Source organism: Oreochromis niloticus, linkage group LG2, assembly GCF_001858045.2.
Source record: "Oreochromis niloticus isolate F11D_XX linkage group LG2, O_niloticus_UMD_NMBU, whole genome shotgun sequence".
NCBI lineage: Eukaryota > Metazoa > Chordata > Actinopteri > Cichliformes > Cichlidae > Oreochromis > Oreochromis niloticus.
Window position 1 is genome coordinate 8,480,957 of NC_031966.2, and position 15,816 is coordinate 8,496,772.

General features: G+C 47.0%; 1 protein-coding gene across 1 annotated transcript; it reads right to left on the reverse strand.

The window, feature by feature from the left end:
- Nucleotides 1-12,070: 12,070 nt before the first annotated feature.
- LOC102075528 (proline-rich protein 36) lies at nucleotides 12,071-15,525 on the reverse strand. Its single transcript, XM_019363455.2, has one exon. It carries the CDS (start codon nucleotides 15,082-15,084, stop codon nucleotides 12,448-12,450), a length of 2,637 nt encoding a protein of 878 aa, XP_019219000.2. The 5' UTR covers nucleotides 15,085-15,525; the 3' UTR covers nucleotides 12,071-12,447.
- Nucleotides 15,526-15,816: the final 291 nt, after the last annotated feature.

Consider the following 15,816-nt stretch of genomic DNA (forward strand, 5'->3'; position numbering starts at 1 on the left):
TCTCCGTTTTCCTCGTCCACACGTAAATGCAAAAACGGAGTTTTCGAAAATATCCACCCTGGCAGGCGTTTTTAAAAATCTCCGTTTTCAGTGACCGAAAACGCCGTTTACGTGTGGACGAAAGGTGCAAACGCATAGAAAAATCTGCGTTTTCAAACATACCCGGGTATGTGTGGACGTAGCCTCTGTCTCTCCCTCCTGCTCTGTTCCTGTGCTACTGCGAGTGTAACTACCGCCCTCCCCCTCTTCCCAGCGCAAAACACAAGGCTCACGTGCGGAGTGAAGCGGGGAAAAAAGTGCGAGAGGGAGGGTGAGAGAAAGAAAAAAAAAAGCCCACGGCTGGCAATAAGGAGCCGGCTCGCATCGTTCACGTCAAATATCTGGCTCTAAGAGCCATTTCGTTCGTGACCGACACATCACTAGGGTGAAACAAAATGCTGCAGCTAGACTGTTAAAACATTCTGGTAAGCAAGCTCACACCTATTTTATATTCTTTACACCAGCTCCCAGTAGATTTTAGGATTCGTTTTAAAATTCTTGTACATACACTAAACAGCCAGACTCCAGACTGTTTATCGTAGCTTCTTACCAAACCCAGTGCGGCTCGCTGTCTTCAATCACAGGCTTAGAATTTGTTAGTTGTTCCTCAAATAAGACTGAGGACTGGGAGGGTCAGAGCTTATCGTTTAGCTTTTAAATCGGTCTCCCACCATCGGCTATGTTTAGCTGACTCTGTGGACTTCATTTAAAAAGTAGCTGAAAATTAGATTTTGTTTAACCAAACTTTCTGTTGAGACTTTTTATTGACAGGAGCTGTTTTTAAACTACCTCTTTACTTTATTTTGTGTCTTAACTGGATTTTGTATCTCTTTTATAGGACTTAATTTTTCTATTTACTTGATTCTGTTTTGTTGTACAGCACTGTGTGACTGCTCGTCTGTGAAAAGCATTTTATAAATAAACTTTGCTTAAATCTGTCTCAATCAGCCTTACTTGCAGATGCATGTGGAAGATCAGTGACATTAATTTTTTTTTTTTTTAATATATATTTTTATTGAATTTTGTGCATCCATTTTTGCAAAAGAGAAATTGAACAATATGCCGTTTTCCTTTTGAAGAACATAAAACAATATGAAACATACACTCCCACCTCATAATTATAGGACTACCAGTGGGTATACAAAATGAAAAAAGAAAGGGTCCAGTCTAATAATACGAATAGTAAACCTTGGAGTACAAGATAACAGTTCCTGAGTGTACAGAGAGATGTGGAGAGTTTCAGAGCCCACACCCTCACACAGACACAAAAAAAAAGATGGAACATTTACATATGTCATTTGAATGGAGATGGACACAAAAAAACAAAACAAACAAAAAAAAACAAAACAAAACAAAAATTTTGTGTCTTAACTGGATTTTGTACCTCTTTTATAGGACTTAATTTTTCTATTTACTTGATTCTGTTTTGTTGTACAGCACTGTGTGACTGCTCGTCTGTGAAAAGCGTTTTATAAATAAACTTTGCTTAAATCTGTCTCAATCAGCCTTACTTACAGATGCATGTGGAAGATCGGTGACATTAAATTTTGACTTTTAACACACATAAAGGACTCTTCAGACACTGCAGACTGCTTTTTTCCATTAATTATTTAAAAAAGAAACTGCCAGGGTCAAAATAATTAGCCCCCCTGATGCTAATAGTCAGCTGTGTCTCCTTTTCACTGGATAACAGCCTGCAGTCGTTTCTTGTAGTTTTCAACAAGTATCTCCCGCACCTCCTGAGCAATTCCAGCTCATCCTTCTTTGGCAAATCTCTCAAGCGCCTCCATATTTGATGGTCTTCTGGCATGGACCCTGCTCTTCAGTCCGCCCCACACATTTTCAGTGAAATTAAAGTCCCAGCTTTGTGTAAGCCGGTCTTATGGAGGTCATTCTTCACCACGTTGGAAGACAAAACAAGTTTTTCTGCTGACTGCTGATCTTCACATATCCTTCTTTCTTCATGATTGCTTCCAGCGTGATGAGATTCCCACTTCCGGACATACTGAAGTGTCCTCACAGCATAATACTGTCCCCACCGTGCTTCTCTCTGGGGATGCTCTTCTTTGGTTTGTACGCCTCTCTTCTTTTTTCAGGCATAAGCTGCATCTCTGTGGCCAAACAGCTCTGGTTTCATCTCCTCTGACCAAAGGGTGCACTTCCAGTCTAAATTCTTTCTCCAGGTTGTTCTTAGCATCCTGCAGTCTGGCTTGAAGGTGTCTCTTGTGCAGAAGTTTTTCTTGGTCTAAAACCTCCCAGTCCACTCCTGTGCGTTCTAGTGATCATCTTAGTGACTACAATTCCCGACTTCCTGAATCATTCACGGGTGTCTCAGCAGTTGTTCTGGGCTCTTTACACACGTCTCACTACTTTCTTTCCAGAGTCTTTGAAATCTTTGCTTCCTATCTCTGCCAGAATTGTTCTGTACTGTGTGGCTGTCTTTGAATTTCTTGATGATACTTCTCACTCAAGTTCTTGACACTTGAAAACGTTGTGATAACTTTGTACATCCATCTCCTGCTTTGTGAGCATCAGCAATTCTGTTTCTCAAGTCTGAACTGATTTCTTCTGGTTTTTTGCGTGCTGCTTCCTCAGTGACAGTTCAAACCTTGGCTGAAGTTTTCATACTGTGTGTATTCAAAGATAAAACTCAGGTTTAACTTGATTTTACAAGTTTGCACAGCAGTGATCTGCGCTACGGCTCGGTTTTTAAGGTGGCTAACAGTAGTGACCCTGGTCATTTTGTTTGCTCTGAAATAATTCTGTTATTGTGTGCAAAAAAAAGAAAGAAAACTAGTTTAGAAATGCTATGCTGAAAATCACTTACTCTGTTAAAACAGCAAAAATTGGGAATATTATGACAAAAACCTTCATGAATGAAGTAACAAAGTGTTTTCCTGTTGAAGCTGAAGACTTTTGCATTAAAGTTTTTCATCAGGAAAACAGGACTGAACACACCTGAGAAAGTTGAGGTCAGCGGTTTATTATCTCCTCCTGAACGTCTTCTTTCTGAGTTCACAAACTGAGTGAAACACCCACCAGTTTGACTCGAAGCGCAGAGAGTTTTTCCATTTCCTCTCCGGCGTTTGCATCAGCGGCTCAGGTTTCATGGAAAGGCCAATCTGCTGTAACGAGCCGGCATTTTATGACACTAATCAGAGCAAATGTGCTTACAGAGATCCAGTTAGGGAGAAATGATTGCTTTTCAGGAGGAAGTCAAACTAAACACTGGTGCTAATGCACAGCAATCTTAAGAACAACAGTGGAATAAGCACATTTAATTTGCAGCTAAATCAAATAAGTCTTAAATTAGCGAGCGCTCATTTTATTCCGCCTCCTGGAAAAAAAAACCTGAAGCAGTGTTCAAGAAAACAAACTGTCTGAACATCTGAAAGCAGCATCGTTTGCAGCTGCTTGGTTACCTAGAAACAACGCTCCCTCCTCGCTCTCTCAGGTGAAACCAAGCGGCTGACTCGATCTGCGAGGTCAGCGAGGAAAAGCTGTGGGCCCAATCAGGAGCTCCCTGCGCTGAGCTGCAGGAAACGCTCTGCCCGCCATGTCAAGAGGACGAGAGGGCTGCCAGCTAATTAAAGAAGTCCAATTAGAGAGGAATCAAACGGGTCGGTGGACCTCTGGAGGACGCCAACTCTTCCTGACATCACAACAGGGCCAGACAGCGCTGGGACAAGAGTCCAACCCTGGATACCTTTCTCTCTCCAGCCTTCATCTCTGAAGAAGTGAGAGGCAGTCGGCTGTTTCACCACCTAAACTCTGAGAGATTCTTCTTCTGTGGTTTTGAGCTCCCAAACACACAGGGATAATAATTTTGTTTATAACTGCACTGTTAAAACTCAGAGCTGCCTCCTTCTTTAAGGCTTTTTAGTTTGTACAGGGTCAAAATCCCAAAGATAACAAAACTGTGAAACAACACCCACAGAGTTATGAAGAAGAAGCAAAAGTTTTTACAGAGAGCGGGTGCAGCTTCCGCCCAGAGACTGTAATTAGAAGATGGCAGTAGCCACGAGAAGGTCATCAATACATTTCTGAATCATCTGTGTTTCCATTTAAACCACACCACTGTATTTGGACAAGAAAGTGGAGCCAACGGTAGCTACATTAGCAATAGACTGTGCAGGTGGAGCAGGTACCTGCTAATTAGTGCCAATAAAAAACTCAAATACTGAACACTCACAGAAGCTGGAGAACAGAACTGCTCAGTTTTTCTTGAGCATCTAGATTCTGTGTTTCCAGATTTTAGGGAAACAGTCTTACCTTTTTTTGTCTTTTGTCTCATTTATATTTTATATACGCTACTTTATTTTAAATGGCAGGCGTTTAAATTTTTTAATGACTATTACTGAGAAATAACTAAATACTACATAATACAAAAGTGCCATAGTTTTAGATTTTTAAGCCTGAAAATATTTTGATGGCATTCATTACTGAAATAGATATTATGATAAAATTTAAAATCTCTGAATGTTTATTTCAGATGTCAGTAGATTGTAGTTTGCAGTCAACTGAATTGTGTTTTCTTACTTCTCCCAATGCAAGTGTATAATCCGAGCTATAGTGGCTGCTATCAGCCACTATAGCTGCTACTGTTCTGCTACTGTTTGAAGTTTTTCCCAAACTGTGGAAGGCTGTCAGTCCAATGTTTACTTCAGCTGTTAAGAGAATCATCCATCTTTATTTCATCTGGAAGAGGCTGTAAGACTTGGTAAAGAGGACCCCTTCACCAACCATACAACAGGCACGATTCTTCATATCTCAACCTTGAAGATCCAGGTGAAGCCTAGCAGACTGCTGGCAACTACAGCCACCTGTGTCACCATCCACCTGTCAGTCAAAGAAGCCACACCCCTAATGAGGGGGAAATTATCTAGCTCATCCCCCAAACAATTGAGTTGTAGAAACAATCACATGTACAGGTGTAATAAAGGGGGAAATTATTTACATAGACTGAAACAGTTTGTGTGTCAGGCATAAACATGTTTATCTCTGCTGTAAAGTTTTAACATGGGAGTCTATGGGGACTGAGTCACTGCTGGAGCCTCTGGTGGACGTCGCAGGAACTACAGCTTTTAATAGTTTGCTTTTGTTTTTTAACCCTGGAAGAAGGTGTAGCTGAAGGTTTATTTAGATCTTTGATGCCTGAAACCAGGAGGAAAACAGGCTTCAGTTCTCCACAGGCACCTGTGGAAATGCAGATTCGTCCTCCTCAAATCCGACTCCTCAGTCATTCGCTGATTTATCTGCTCACGCCGAGGCAGCATAGGCCGTTTTTTTAAATGTTTTTGTTGCGGAGTGGTTCCTGGAAGAAAAGAGCGCTTCAGTCGGGAAGCTCTCTGCTGTAAGATGGCGACAGATTTGTGATTAAACAGCCACTTTGTCACGGGAGAGGGATGTAATGCATCAACACAGGTGAGCCTGGAAGCCTGTTGTGGAGTTTATCATCATGACTGCTTCAGAAATTGAAATGGGTTATTTATTGGGTGTCAGTCACGCCAGGAACACACACACTGAGCTGCATTTACCCGTCTCTCTCTGTTATTATTATTATTTTTCTGACAGATCGGCCAAGCCGCAAATCTTTAGCTGCAGCCCATTAGTAATCCGCCGCCACCGTGATGGCTGTTATTTCCCCAGCAGCAGCTCGGATAATTTATGGGGGGAACCTGGTGACGTCTACCTGCAGCTTCCAAACAGGATGCAGGTCCATATTAAAGTCATCAAAACCAAATTCCCCAAAGTGACTCAGGCAGCCCCAAACTACAGGTACCAACGGCAAAACGGATTCACTGGGAGAGAAATGAACGGAGGGAAAAAGGACGAGAAAAGAAGACAGAGAGGAAGCGAAAGCAGGCAGAGCATTAACAAATAACCTCGTGCTATGGACGGATCATCTCAGACGTGCTCTGAGTTTGGTTGTTTTCATCGTTTTCTTCCTGTCATATGATGCCGTTGGTCTCTGACCCTCAACTCGAACTTTTACTGGGAGCAATTTCATCTTCCTCCGTTAATGTGTTAATACCAGCATATGTAGCAGCTCCACCAGGTCGCTCTTCATTTTCTGTGGCCTAACTCGACTTCACCGCTGTTTAGTTTTCTCTCTACGTCCAGCTCCAAACTCCCCAAATCAGTCAAACTCTGAGGAGCCACTGAAGTTAAAAACAATAACATGATCATCGTGGCTGTTTCAATGATGTTTTACGTTACAACTACATAAATAAATAAATATCAGTTTGACAGATGCAGCATTGCTGTGCAATTCTTAAAGGGTTAAAAATAGTTTTAAAAAATCCCTCTGATACGCTGGTGTTAAAGGGTTAATATTTCTGGACTCACTTTGATTTATTAAAATTGAAAACATTGAATAATCTTAACTTCAAAATCCTGAATTTAAAATTTTGATCTGTTTGAGTTTTCAGCTCTGATCTCACAGAGGAAGAATCCAAACAGACCTGAGCTCAGATCAGTTAAATCACACGGCACCAAATCAGTTGAATGGCAGTATTGTTTCTAATAGTCTCAAGTGCAGAAGGAAAGCTGAGCTGGACCGGCACAGAGTTGAAAAAGAAAATTAATCTCCTGTTCTAAGAAAAAAGCAGTGCCTAATGAGGAGAAACTCAGAACAGGTCTACGTTAACATCCCGGTGTCACCGTGACATCAGGTGCTTCACCTGTAACAGAAAAGCAGGAAATAAAACACATGAAAAAACAGATTTTATGTTTTTCTGGCGTTTAATGTCTCAGAAACGGAAACCTTCATTTAGTGGCTCGTGTTTGTACTCAAGCAGACATCCGTGTTTCTTTTCATGTGCTGGAGCAGGTGAGCATCTCTCTTAGTGGGTGGAGGCTGAGACTGCGGGGGTCATGTGATCAGCAGAGGGTTAGGGATGGTGACGGATGCAAATTGGGTCTCAGTTTAAATGGGGCTGTTTTTTTATTCATGAAGGATTGATCGAGCCGCCGTGTGCTGGGGACGGATGAAATATGCATGGAGCGGCCGTACTGTAGCCGCCCGCCGCACCCGTGATTAATTTCAGCTGAGTTCTGCGCGGGCTCACCGCCGTCAACCAAAATGGATCCGACGCCGTTTAACCGCTCCGAGGAAGACGGAGTCCACAAAGTGATGCTTGCTGACTCCTCCACCTGAATACAACCACAACCCACTCAGCTGTCCAATAGATTTTTACTGCAGTCACCTTTTACAACAGTTAATTAGCTCTTAATAACATCTAATATGGAAGTTATTAAACAGGTAAAGTTTAACTGATGAAGACCGCATGAGAGCATCATACAGATGCAGATCCTCTGTTAGTGCAGTGACCTCACAGCAGCCATATTGTTGGTCAGATGATGTCATTAAAAATGCTCCAAACACGGTCCAGACGTGGAGACACTTTTCCCGCCTCTGATGCTGTTTTCTCTCTGTGCTCTCTTCGCTGCAGCGCCTTCATCTTCTTGTTGTCGAATACGTTGTTGCCCGAGGCGCGAGCTCCCCGCTCCGACGGTTTCTGATGGAAGACGAGGCGAGGCGCGGGACGGATCACGGTTTTTGACGTGCCGTTTGAGACTCGGTGCTGCTCGTGGCGTCCGGCTGCCAGGTGAACATCACGAATGTTTCAGGCGTGTGTTAAACTGATTGATCGCAGCACGCGGCCTGACATCAGCAGAACGGCGTTTCAGCACGCCGGTCCTTCGGTGGGGGAAGCTCAGAAACATAAAGCTCGCAGTGATGAGATCAGTGTTCCTGTTTCTGTGAGAAGCTGCAGTAAAACCTCACCTGTTCTCGTAAAACAGCTAAAACTAGTCACTTGACCCTCCTCAGCCCACAGACCCGATTCATTCAGTGTTTCTATTAAAGTGGCTCCATGGTGCATGTTTCCTACCTCCTTTTGTTAATTCTTACAATGGAAAACAGAGTGACTGTATGCTGAACCTTTACCTGATCGGTCACCAGCTTCATCATTTTCATTGCAGATCAGGTGACGTGGCACTTTGAAATGTTGAGCAGCACGAAGCATGGTGCGGTGTGTATGTCCAGTATGACCTCCACAATTTTACTAATCCACAGTTGAAAATAATCCTCTCATTTTCTGGTTCCTCTTATAAACAGTTTGAACAGCAGGTGGGTGGAGCTTCTGTGCTCCTGGCTAGAGCTGTGGGCTTGAAATGATCATAAAATCATATCCTCAGTGAATCTCTAAATCCTGGATTGGCCATTTCTCCTCCCCCTTCATCCCGCTGCTCCCTTAAGGGTCGCCAGAGCGGATCATCTGCCTCCACCTCCTCCTATCCCAGCATCCTCCTTTGTCCCACTAACCCTCTGCATGTCCTCCTTCACTACAACCATGAATCTCCTCAGAGGTCTTCCATCATCATCATCATCTTTTCTCCAATGCATCCTCTCTCCCTCCTGTGCACATGTTCAGATGTTCACTGGCAGTGACGAGGAAGGACAGGATTAGAAGTGAATCCATAGATGGTTCGGACATGTGCATAGGAGGGAGAGTGGATATCCCGGACAGTCTCATCACTGATGCTGAATCCACAGATATAAAATGAATCCACAAAAATAGAAAGATCAGAGTCAGATGGTACTCCACATTTTGATTGGCTCTAGTTTTTTGATATGAACCATCTAAGGCAGACGAACACAGGCTGACATCATGGCTCTCCTGCCGGTTAACATGTGAGCGCCCCCTGCTGCCTACGCTTCACCCAAGGTCAGAAATTACAAGTCACCACAAAGTCAAGAGATTTCTGTGGAATATGATGAAAACTGGCAGAAATCACAGGAAACGGCTTCAACAATGACCGGAAACTTCTTCCAAGTCCCAAATAGAGATGTGCCAGCGCTGACCTCACTGACCTCAGTATCAGACGGTGGAACGGCTCATAGTGTTTGTGAAGAGATGAAACCATTTAAGATAGCTGTGTTAATAAAATTTGCCATGAACTTCAGCCCCTTGTAGCTCGAGCTGATATAAAGAGCATTTGATGCTAAGAAACAAAAATTCGAAACGCAGAGAAGGTGTTTAATGGAGCAGTGAGTAATTGTGATTAAACTAAAGAGTTTTCAGTCACTGTGGTCACAGAGCAGCTCCTGCACGACAGAATTTTGATAAGTGGAGTCAAATATTTCAGCCGTGTGTCCTCGTGTCTCTCCTCCAGCTCTCACGGTGACATTTTCATCGCCTGCAAATGTCAGATGGATCTCTGCAGCCCGGGACTTTTAAGTGTGTCTCTTTTCTTTCTGCACAGCGATCATCATTCGCTCCGCCGCCGGCTCGGCTGCACTTTACTCCTCCATCAGCGCCTCGCTGCCTTCATTTAAGACCTCTCTGTCCATCTGGAGGCACCTGAACCGTCTGACCTCCACCACATGGGTGATCTCAGCAAACAGCCGCTGCATCTGTCCGGGGGAATGAGGAAAACTATTTCAGATACAGGAGCAGCACCGGGACTCGAGTCCAGGGCAAAGGCTGGAGTTAAGTTTACAAACGGTGTGTGATTATATGGTAACAGCCTGCCACATCTGCAGCTCTGTGAAGCAAAAGCAGGCAAGACTCATTATGATTGAAATAAAAACACAGACGCAGAGACTCTAAAATCATTTCAAGCCTTCATTTATTTACAAATAGTACAAAACAAAATATAAAAGAGTAAAACTGAAAAACTTTGAAATATTAAATTTTAAACTAATTTCAGTAAAATTATGGCAGCGCATGTTCTGCATGACTTCTTAACCAGTCTGTGTTGAGAGTGTGGTTTTAGTATTCCTTCTTCTTCCAGCTGCTCCTTAAAGCCTTAATGTTACACTGTGTCCTTCTTATTCCCAAACATGTATTCTGTCCTTCTTCTCCTGACTGTCATTCCTCTTCTCTCCAGCTCATACCTCCACCTCTCCAGGCTCTCCTCCACCTGCTCTCTACTCTCACTGCAGATCACAGTGTCGTCTGCAAACAAGAAGGAGCTCAGAGCAGATCCCTGATGCAATCCCACCCCGCTGTGAACCCATCTCTCATCCTGACTTCTTCATGCAGTGCCACACTTCCTCTCTCAGCAGCCAATCATCTGCTTTCTCACAAATCCACAGTGTAGCTCCTTCTGACCTTCTCTAAACGTCTCCATCAGAACTCTGAAAGCAAACATCACGTCTGTATTTCTGTTTCTCACTGATCGTCCCCTCTCTTCTTAACCTAACATCAGCAGCTCTTCTTTCTTCATGGTGTGGCTCATTGGCTTTATCCCTCTGTAGTTACTACAGCTAATGAGGCTGATTAGAAACATGACTGGGTAAAAAAGGAGGAGAAGCAGCACAGAAGGAAGCAGGTCTGTGACGTGAGCTTTCTCCAGATCAGCTCGTGGCTTCGAATTCAAAACAAGCAAATATTTAAAAAGAATGTAGTCTACTGTCTTTGTACTTCAGGTTTTAAATCTTCTCACTTTTTGGAAACAGATCTGAAGCTTTAAAGTCTGCACTGTTTGCTCTGTGTTTATTAGCTCTCCATTCATTCAAACTTGTTTTGGAACAAAGTTGGCATTTAATCTGTAATTATCTGTTTGAGTCCTAACACTCAACAGGCTGCGTTTGTGTTTCCAGCAGGAAGTGAGCTTGAATCCGATGACTTTGTAAAAATGCAGCTGCTCTGTGACACGGTTGCTAACTCTCAGCCTCCAGATGGTGAGAGATTTGGTTGTGGGGGTGGTGGGCTCACTAGAAATGCTTTATTTAAAAGAATTCATCAGCCTGACAAAAACTAGCCTTGCATTGTCATTTTAGTCACAATTTGGGCGAACAGAGCACAGAAGACGAGCGGCTGTGGGCTATCTGAAGAGGAAAAGTGCTGCAAAACACAAACACGTTTCCCTTGTTGGAAAAGGGAAATGATTGTGGTGTAAGGGAGGCATCACTTCACTCTATCTGCCTGTTTGGATAAACCTTTATTCAGTGGGGCACGCACAAACACGCCGCAGGTACATCACAAACCTTTGCTTTGTTATTGTCTTTACACGTCCTGCTCGTATCTCCTTTCTCTTCAAATCTGACCTTATGCATGCCTCAGAGGCTTATGGGAAATGATCTGCTTCCTGTGAACTAAACATACATCTGTCTGATAGGATCTGTAGGTAAAACCCGGCACAGATAAACAGGGAGTGATAAGCTGCAGCTCTTTCAGCTGTTATATTCATTTCAGGTTGATCCTATCACTGCAGGCCTCTGTGCTAAACCGCAGCATTTCCATGCAGCCTGCGCTGTGTTTTAGCAATATATTCAGGGCGGCGAGCGGCCTCGCTTAGCCCGATCACATCAGGTTAGCGATCCCACAGGAGGGCGAGGGGAAAGCCAATGAGCTGCCGGAGCAAAACCCAAAATAACAGCAGCGCCGCAGTGAGACACGCTCTGCCTCCAGATCACTGCTGCCAACAGCAGACACAGATTACGGTGCTCACTGAACACGTGTACACCTAAAAACACAGGTACAGCCCACACCGGGAGACTAAATGTACTTTAAGGAGCATCGACATGCTGCAGCACACACACTTTTCACTTTCTGCACAAACAAACATTGTAGTTTCCCATCATGCCTGGCTCATGAGTTTAAGGTCAATTCTGGCCCACGCAACAACTTACAAGGTACCAGATGTTTCTCCTGTCTCCAAAAGTTGAATCTGTTTATCTGGACATAGCGTTTTGTGGGAGAAACGTTTCGTCACTCATCCAAGTGACTTCTTCAGTCTCAGCTGACTGCAGGTTTCCCCAAACCTTATAAACAGTACATTTGCATAATGACTGAAACCAGCCCACTGGTCAGTGATTGGTCAGTGATTGTTGATCAATGGTCATGGGAATTTGCATAATTATGATTAAGGAACTGACCTCACAGCCCATTGTTCCTTCAGTGGGCTGGTTTCAGTCATTATGCAAATGTACTGTTTATAAGGTTTGGGGAAACCTGCAGTTGTCAGGATGAAGTCGTGGATGAAAGAAGGCGGACCCAAACGCTGGACTCACTGGTAGGTAGGTGAAGGTTGGTATTTATTGTCAGCGGAGTAAACAAACAGAACAGAAGTAGGATAGGGTTGGCTGGCTGGACGACTGACTGAATGAAGGAATGAATGAAGGACTGACCGACTGACTGACTGAAAGGCTAGCTGACTGAACGCAGGAGGAAATAACAACATACTATCACAACAACATCAATGACACGACAAAGAACGAGAGGAAACTGAAGACTTAAATACACAGACTGATGAGGATGATAATGAGAGACCAGTGAGTACACAGCTGAACATAATCTGGCTAACGACACAGGGTGAGCTGACATAGGAAAAGCAGGAAGTGAAAACGTTGATATGGCAACAGAAACAAAACGTGACAAAACTGAAAACACTGGGTCACCGACCCAGGAACCCTGACAGTACCCCCCCCCCTTCAAAGGCCGGCACCCGACGGCCGAAAGAGAAAGACACCAAAACAGGGCGGGCGGAGGGGCCCAGGATGGAGGGACGGAGTCCAAACAGAGACAGTTCAGGTGGGCGGCCACGTGGCCGGCGGTGACGCTGGAGTCGATCTGGTGGGCGGCCGCGAGGAAGACGGCGGCGGCCACTGAGCAGGTCCGGTGGGCGGCCGCGAGGAAGACGGCGGCGGCCACTGAGCAGGTCCGGTGGGCGGCCGCGAGGAAGACGGCGGCGGCCACTGAGCAGGTCCGGTGGGCGGCCGCTCCGGCGACGACGTCCAGAACATGGCCTGGGTGCCGGCGTGGCAGCCGCAGGACCAGGCGAGGCTAACGCCGAGGCAGAAGCTGGACCATGCGAAGCCGAGGCTGGACCAGGCGAAGCAGAAGCTGAGGCTGGACCAGGCGACGGCATGGGAGCTGGCGATGGCGAAGCAGAAGCCGAGGCTGGGCCAGGCGGCGCGGAGGCCTCTGGCTGGAGACAGGCTGGGCCAGGCGGCGCGGAGGCCCCTGGCTGAGGAGCGGCCGGGCCAGCGGGTGCGGAGACCCCTGGCTGAGGAGCGGCCGGGCCAGCGGGTGCGGAGACCCCTGGCTGAGGAGCGGCCGGGCCAGCGGGTGCGGAGACCCCTGGCTGAGGAGCGGGAGAGCTCACAGCTGGCTCTGGATGCTGTGGCTGCAGGTCCGGGAACTGGAGTGGGTGGTGAATGAGTGACTGGACTACAGAAGGTTGGGCGACAGAAGGCTGGACGACAGACTGAACTGACTGGACGACAGACTGGACAGGCTGGAGGACGGGCGACTGGGGAACCGGAAAAGACTGGAGAGGACGAGACTGGAGGACAGGAGACTGAGCTATAGAGGACTGGACTGCAGGCTGGACTGGAGCAGGCTGGACTGGAGCAGGCTTGACTGACTGGACTGGAGCAGGCTGGACTGGAGCAGGCTTGACTGACTGGACGGGAGCAGGCTGGACTGGAGCAGGCTTGACTGACTGGACGGGAGCAGGCTGGACTGGAGCAGGCTGGACTGACTGGACGGGAGCAGACTGGACTGGAGCAGGCTGGACTGGAGCAGGCTGGACTGGAGCAGGTGACTGAGCTACAGGTGACTGGACAGGAGGTGACTGAGCTACAGGTGACTGGACAGGAGGTGACTGAGCTACAGGTGACTGGACAGGAGGTGACTGAGCTACAGGTGACTGGACAGGAGCAGCCTGAGCTACAGGTGACTGGACAGGAGCAGCCTGAGCTACAGGTGACTGGACAGGAGCAGCCTGAGCTACAGGTGACTGGACAGGAGCAGCCTGAGCTACAGGGGAGTGAACTGGCTGGACTGGGAGCTGAACAGCAGGAGAGTGAACTGGCTGGACTGGGAGCTGAACAGCAGGTGAGTGAACTGGCTGGAGTGGGGATGCTAAGGGAGGAATAGAGGTAGGCGAAGCTGACGACGGAGCTGAGGTTGGTGAGGCTGGTGGCTGAGCTATAGACTGAGCTAGTGAGGGAGATAAAACTACGGCCTGGGCTAATAAAGCTGGTGCCTGAGCAGGGGACACCTCAGCTAGCCTAACCAGGGATAGAGCTAGTGCGTGAAAGGCTGGATCAGGCGGTGGATGAAGTGGTGGACTGATTGGGAAGCAGGCTAGCTCTTCCGAGCCTCCAGAGCATGAGGGCACTGGCTGGAGAGCTTCGGCTGGGCCTCTGGGATGGTCAGGTTGGAGTCGGGCTGCCCTCAGCCTAGGTGCCGGGACAGGCACGGGAGGTGGCTGGACACCAGTCACCCCCACCCGAGAAACAGGAGCGGGTGTGGAGGTAGACTGGGTCGCAGCTGCCCTCCCCCTGGGAGATGGCACAGGTGTGGGTGTAGGCTGACTGATGGGAGTGGAAATGATGACTGGGTGAGTGATGGTGACAGGTCTATCGGGATTTATTCTGGTCCTTCTGCCACCACTATTTACAGTCTTTGACTGAACAGTCTTTGGGGGAGCAGAGCAGAAAAAATCCTCCCAGTCCACTTCATCCTCTAGGAGGGAAGTTCCCCATGAATCAGAAATGAGTCCGTTATGAGTTTTGAGTGGACAATAGGATGAAGGGTGTGGAAAACAGTCACCGGAACTCACCACCGGGAGTTGCTGAGAATAGTCCGAGTTATGACGGCGTGTGCGCCGCTTTCTCCGGGAAGAGGAAGCAGGCGGGGTGAACAGCTGAGCCTCTGGCGCGGGAGCCTCCGTTGAGCCGAGGTGGGAGGCATAGCCGCTGTGCCGTGGCGAAGTGGAAGAGCCGGTGAGTGAGACGGCTGGCGGGCGAGCGAGGAGCGGAGCGGCGGGAGAGCGAGCAGCCGATGCTTGGCCGGTGACGCCCACTCTCCGCGGCGAATGCTCCGATGCAGGTGAGACAGCAGGTGGAGAACCGCGGCGTCTCCGAGGCCCGCCCAGAGCCAGACGAGTCCCCTCAAAGACGTGCTCTCTCTCAGCGAAGAGCCGCTGTTTCCCCCTGAGCTCCTCCGTCCAGCGAAGGAGCGCTGTCTCCTGCCGCTCAAAAGGTTCCGAGTCCGCTGGGTCCACAACGCGGGGTCGTGTCATTCTGTCAGGATGAAGTCGTGGATGAAAGAAGGCGGACCCAAACGCTGGACTCACTGGTAGGTAGGTGAAGGTTGGTATTTATTGTCAGCGGAGTAAACAAACAGAACAGAAGTAGGATAGGGTTGGCTGGCTGGACGACTGACTGAATGAAGGAATGAATGAAGGACTGACCGACTGACCGACCGACTGACTGACTGAAAGGCTAGCTGACTGAACGCAGGAGGAAACGACAACATACTATCACAAGAACATCAATGACACGACAAAGAACGAGAGGAAACTGAGGACTTAAATACACAGACTGATGAGGATGATAATGAGAGACCAGTGAGTACACAGCTGAACATAATCTGGCTAACGACACAGGGTGAGCTGACATAGGAAAAGCAGGAAGTGAAAACATTGATATGGCAACAGAAACAAAACGTGACAAAACTGAAAACACTGGGTCACCGACCCAGGAACCCTGACAGCAGTCAGCTGAGACTGAAGAAGTCACTTGGATGAGTGACGAAACGTTTCTCCCACAAAACGCTACGTCCAGATGAACAGATTCAACTTTTGGAGATTTACTTTCCTGGATGATTGAGAATGCATCAAGACGTTTCTCCTGTCTATATGAAATACAGAAGCCCAAACAAATGAGCATAAACCACACTTGAGTTTTGCAGACTCTATCTTGTTTGCCATTTTCATGGTGACATTGTAGGATTGAGTGAATAAGGACCAGTA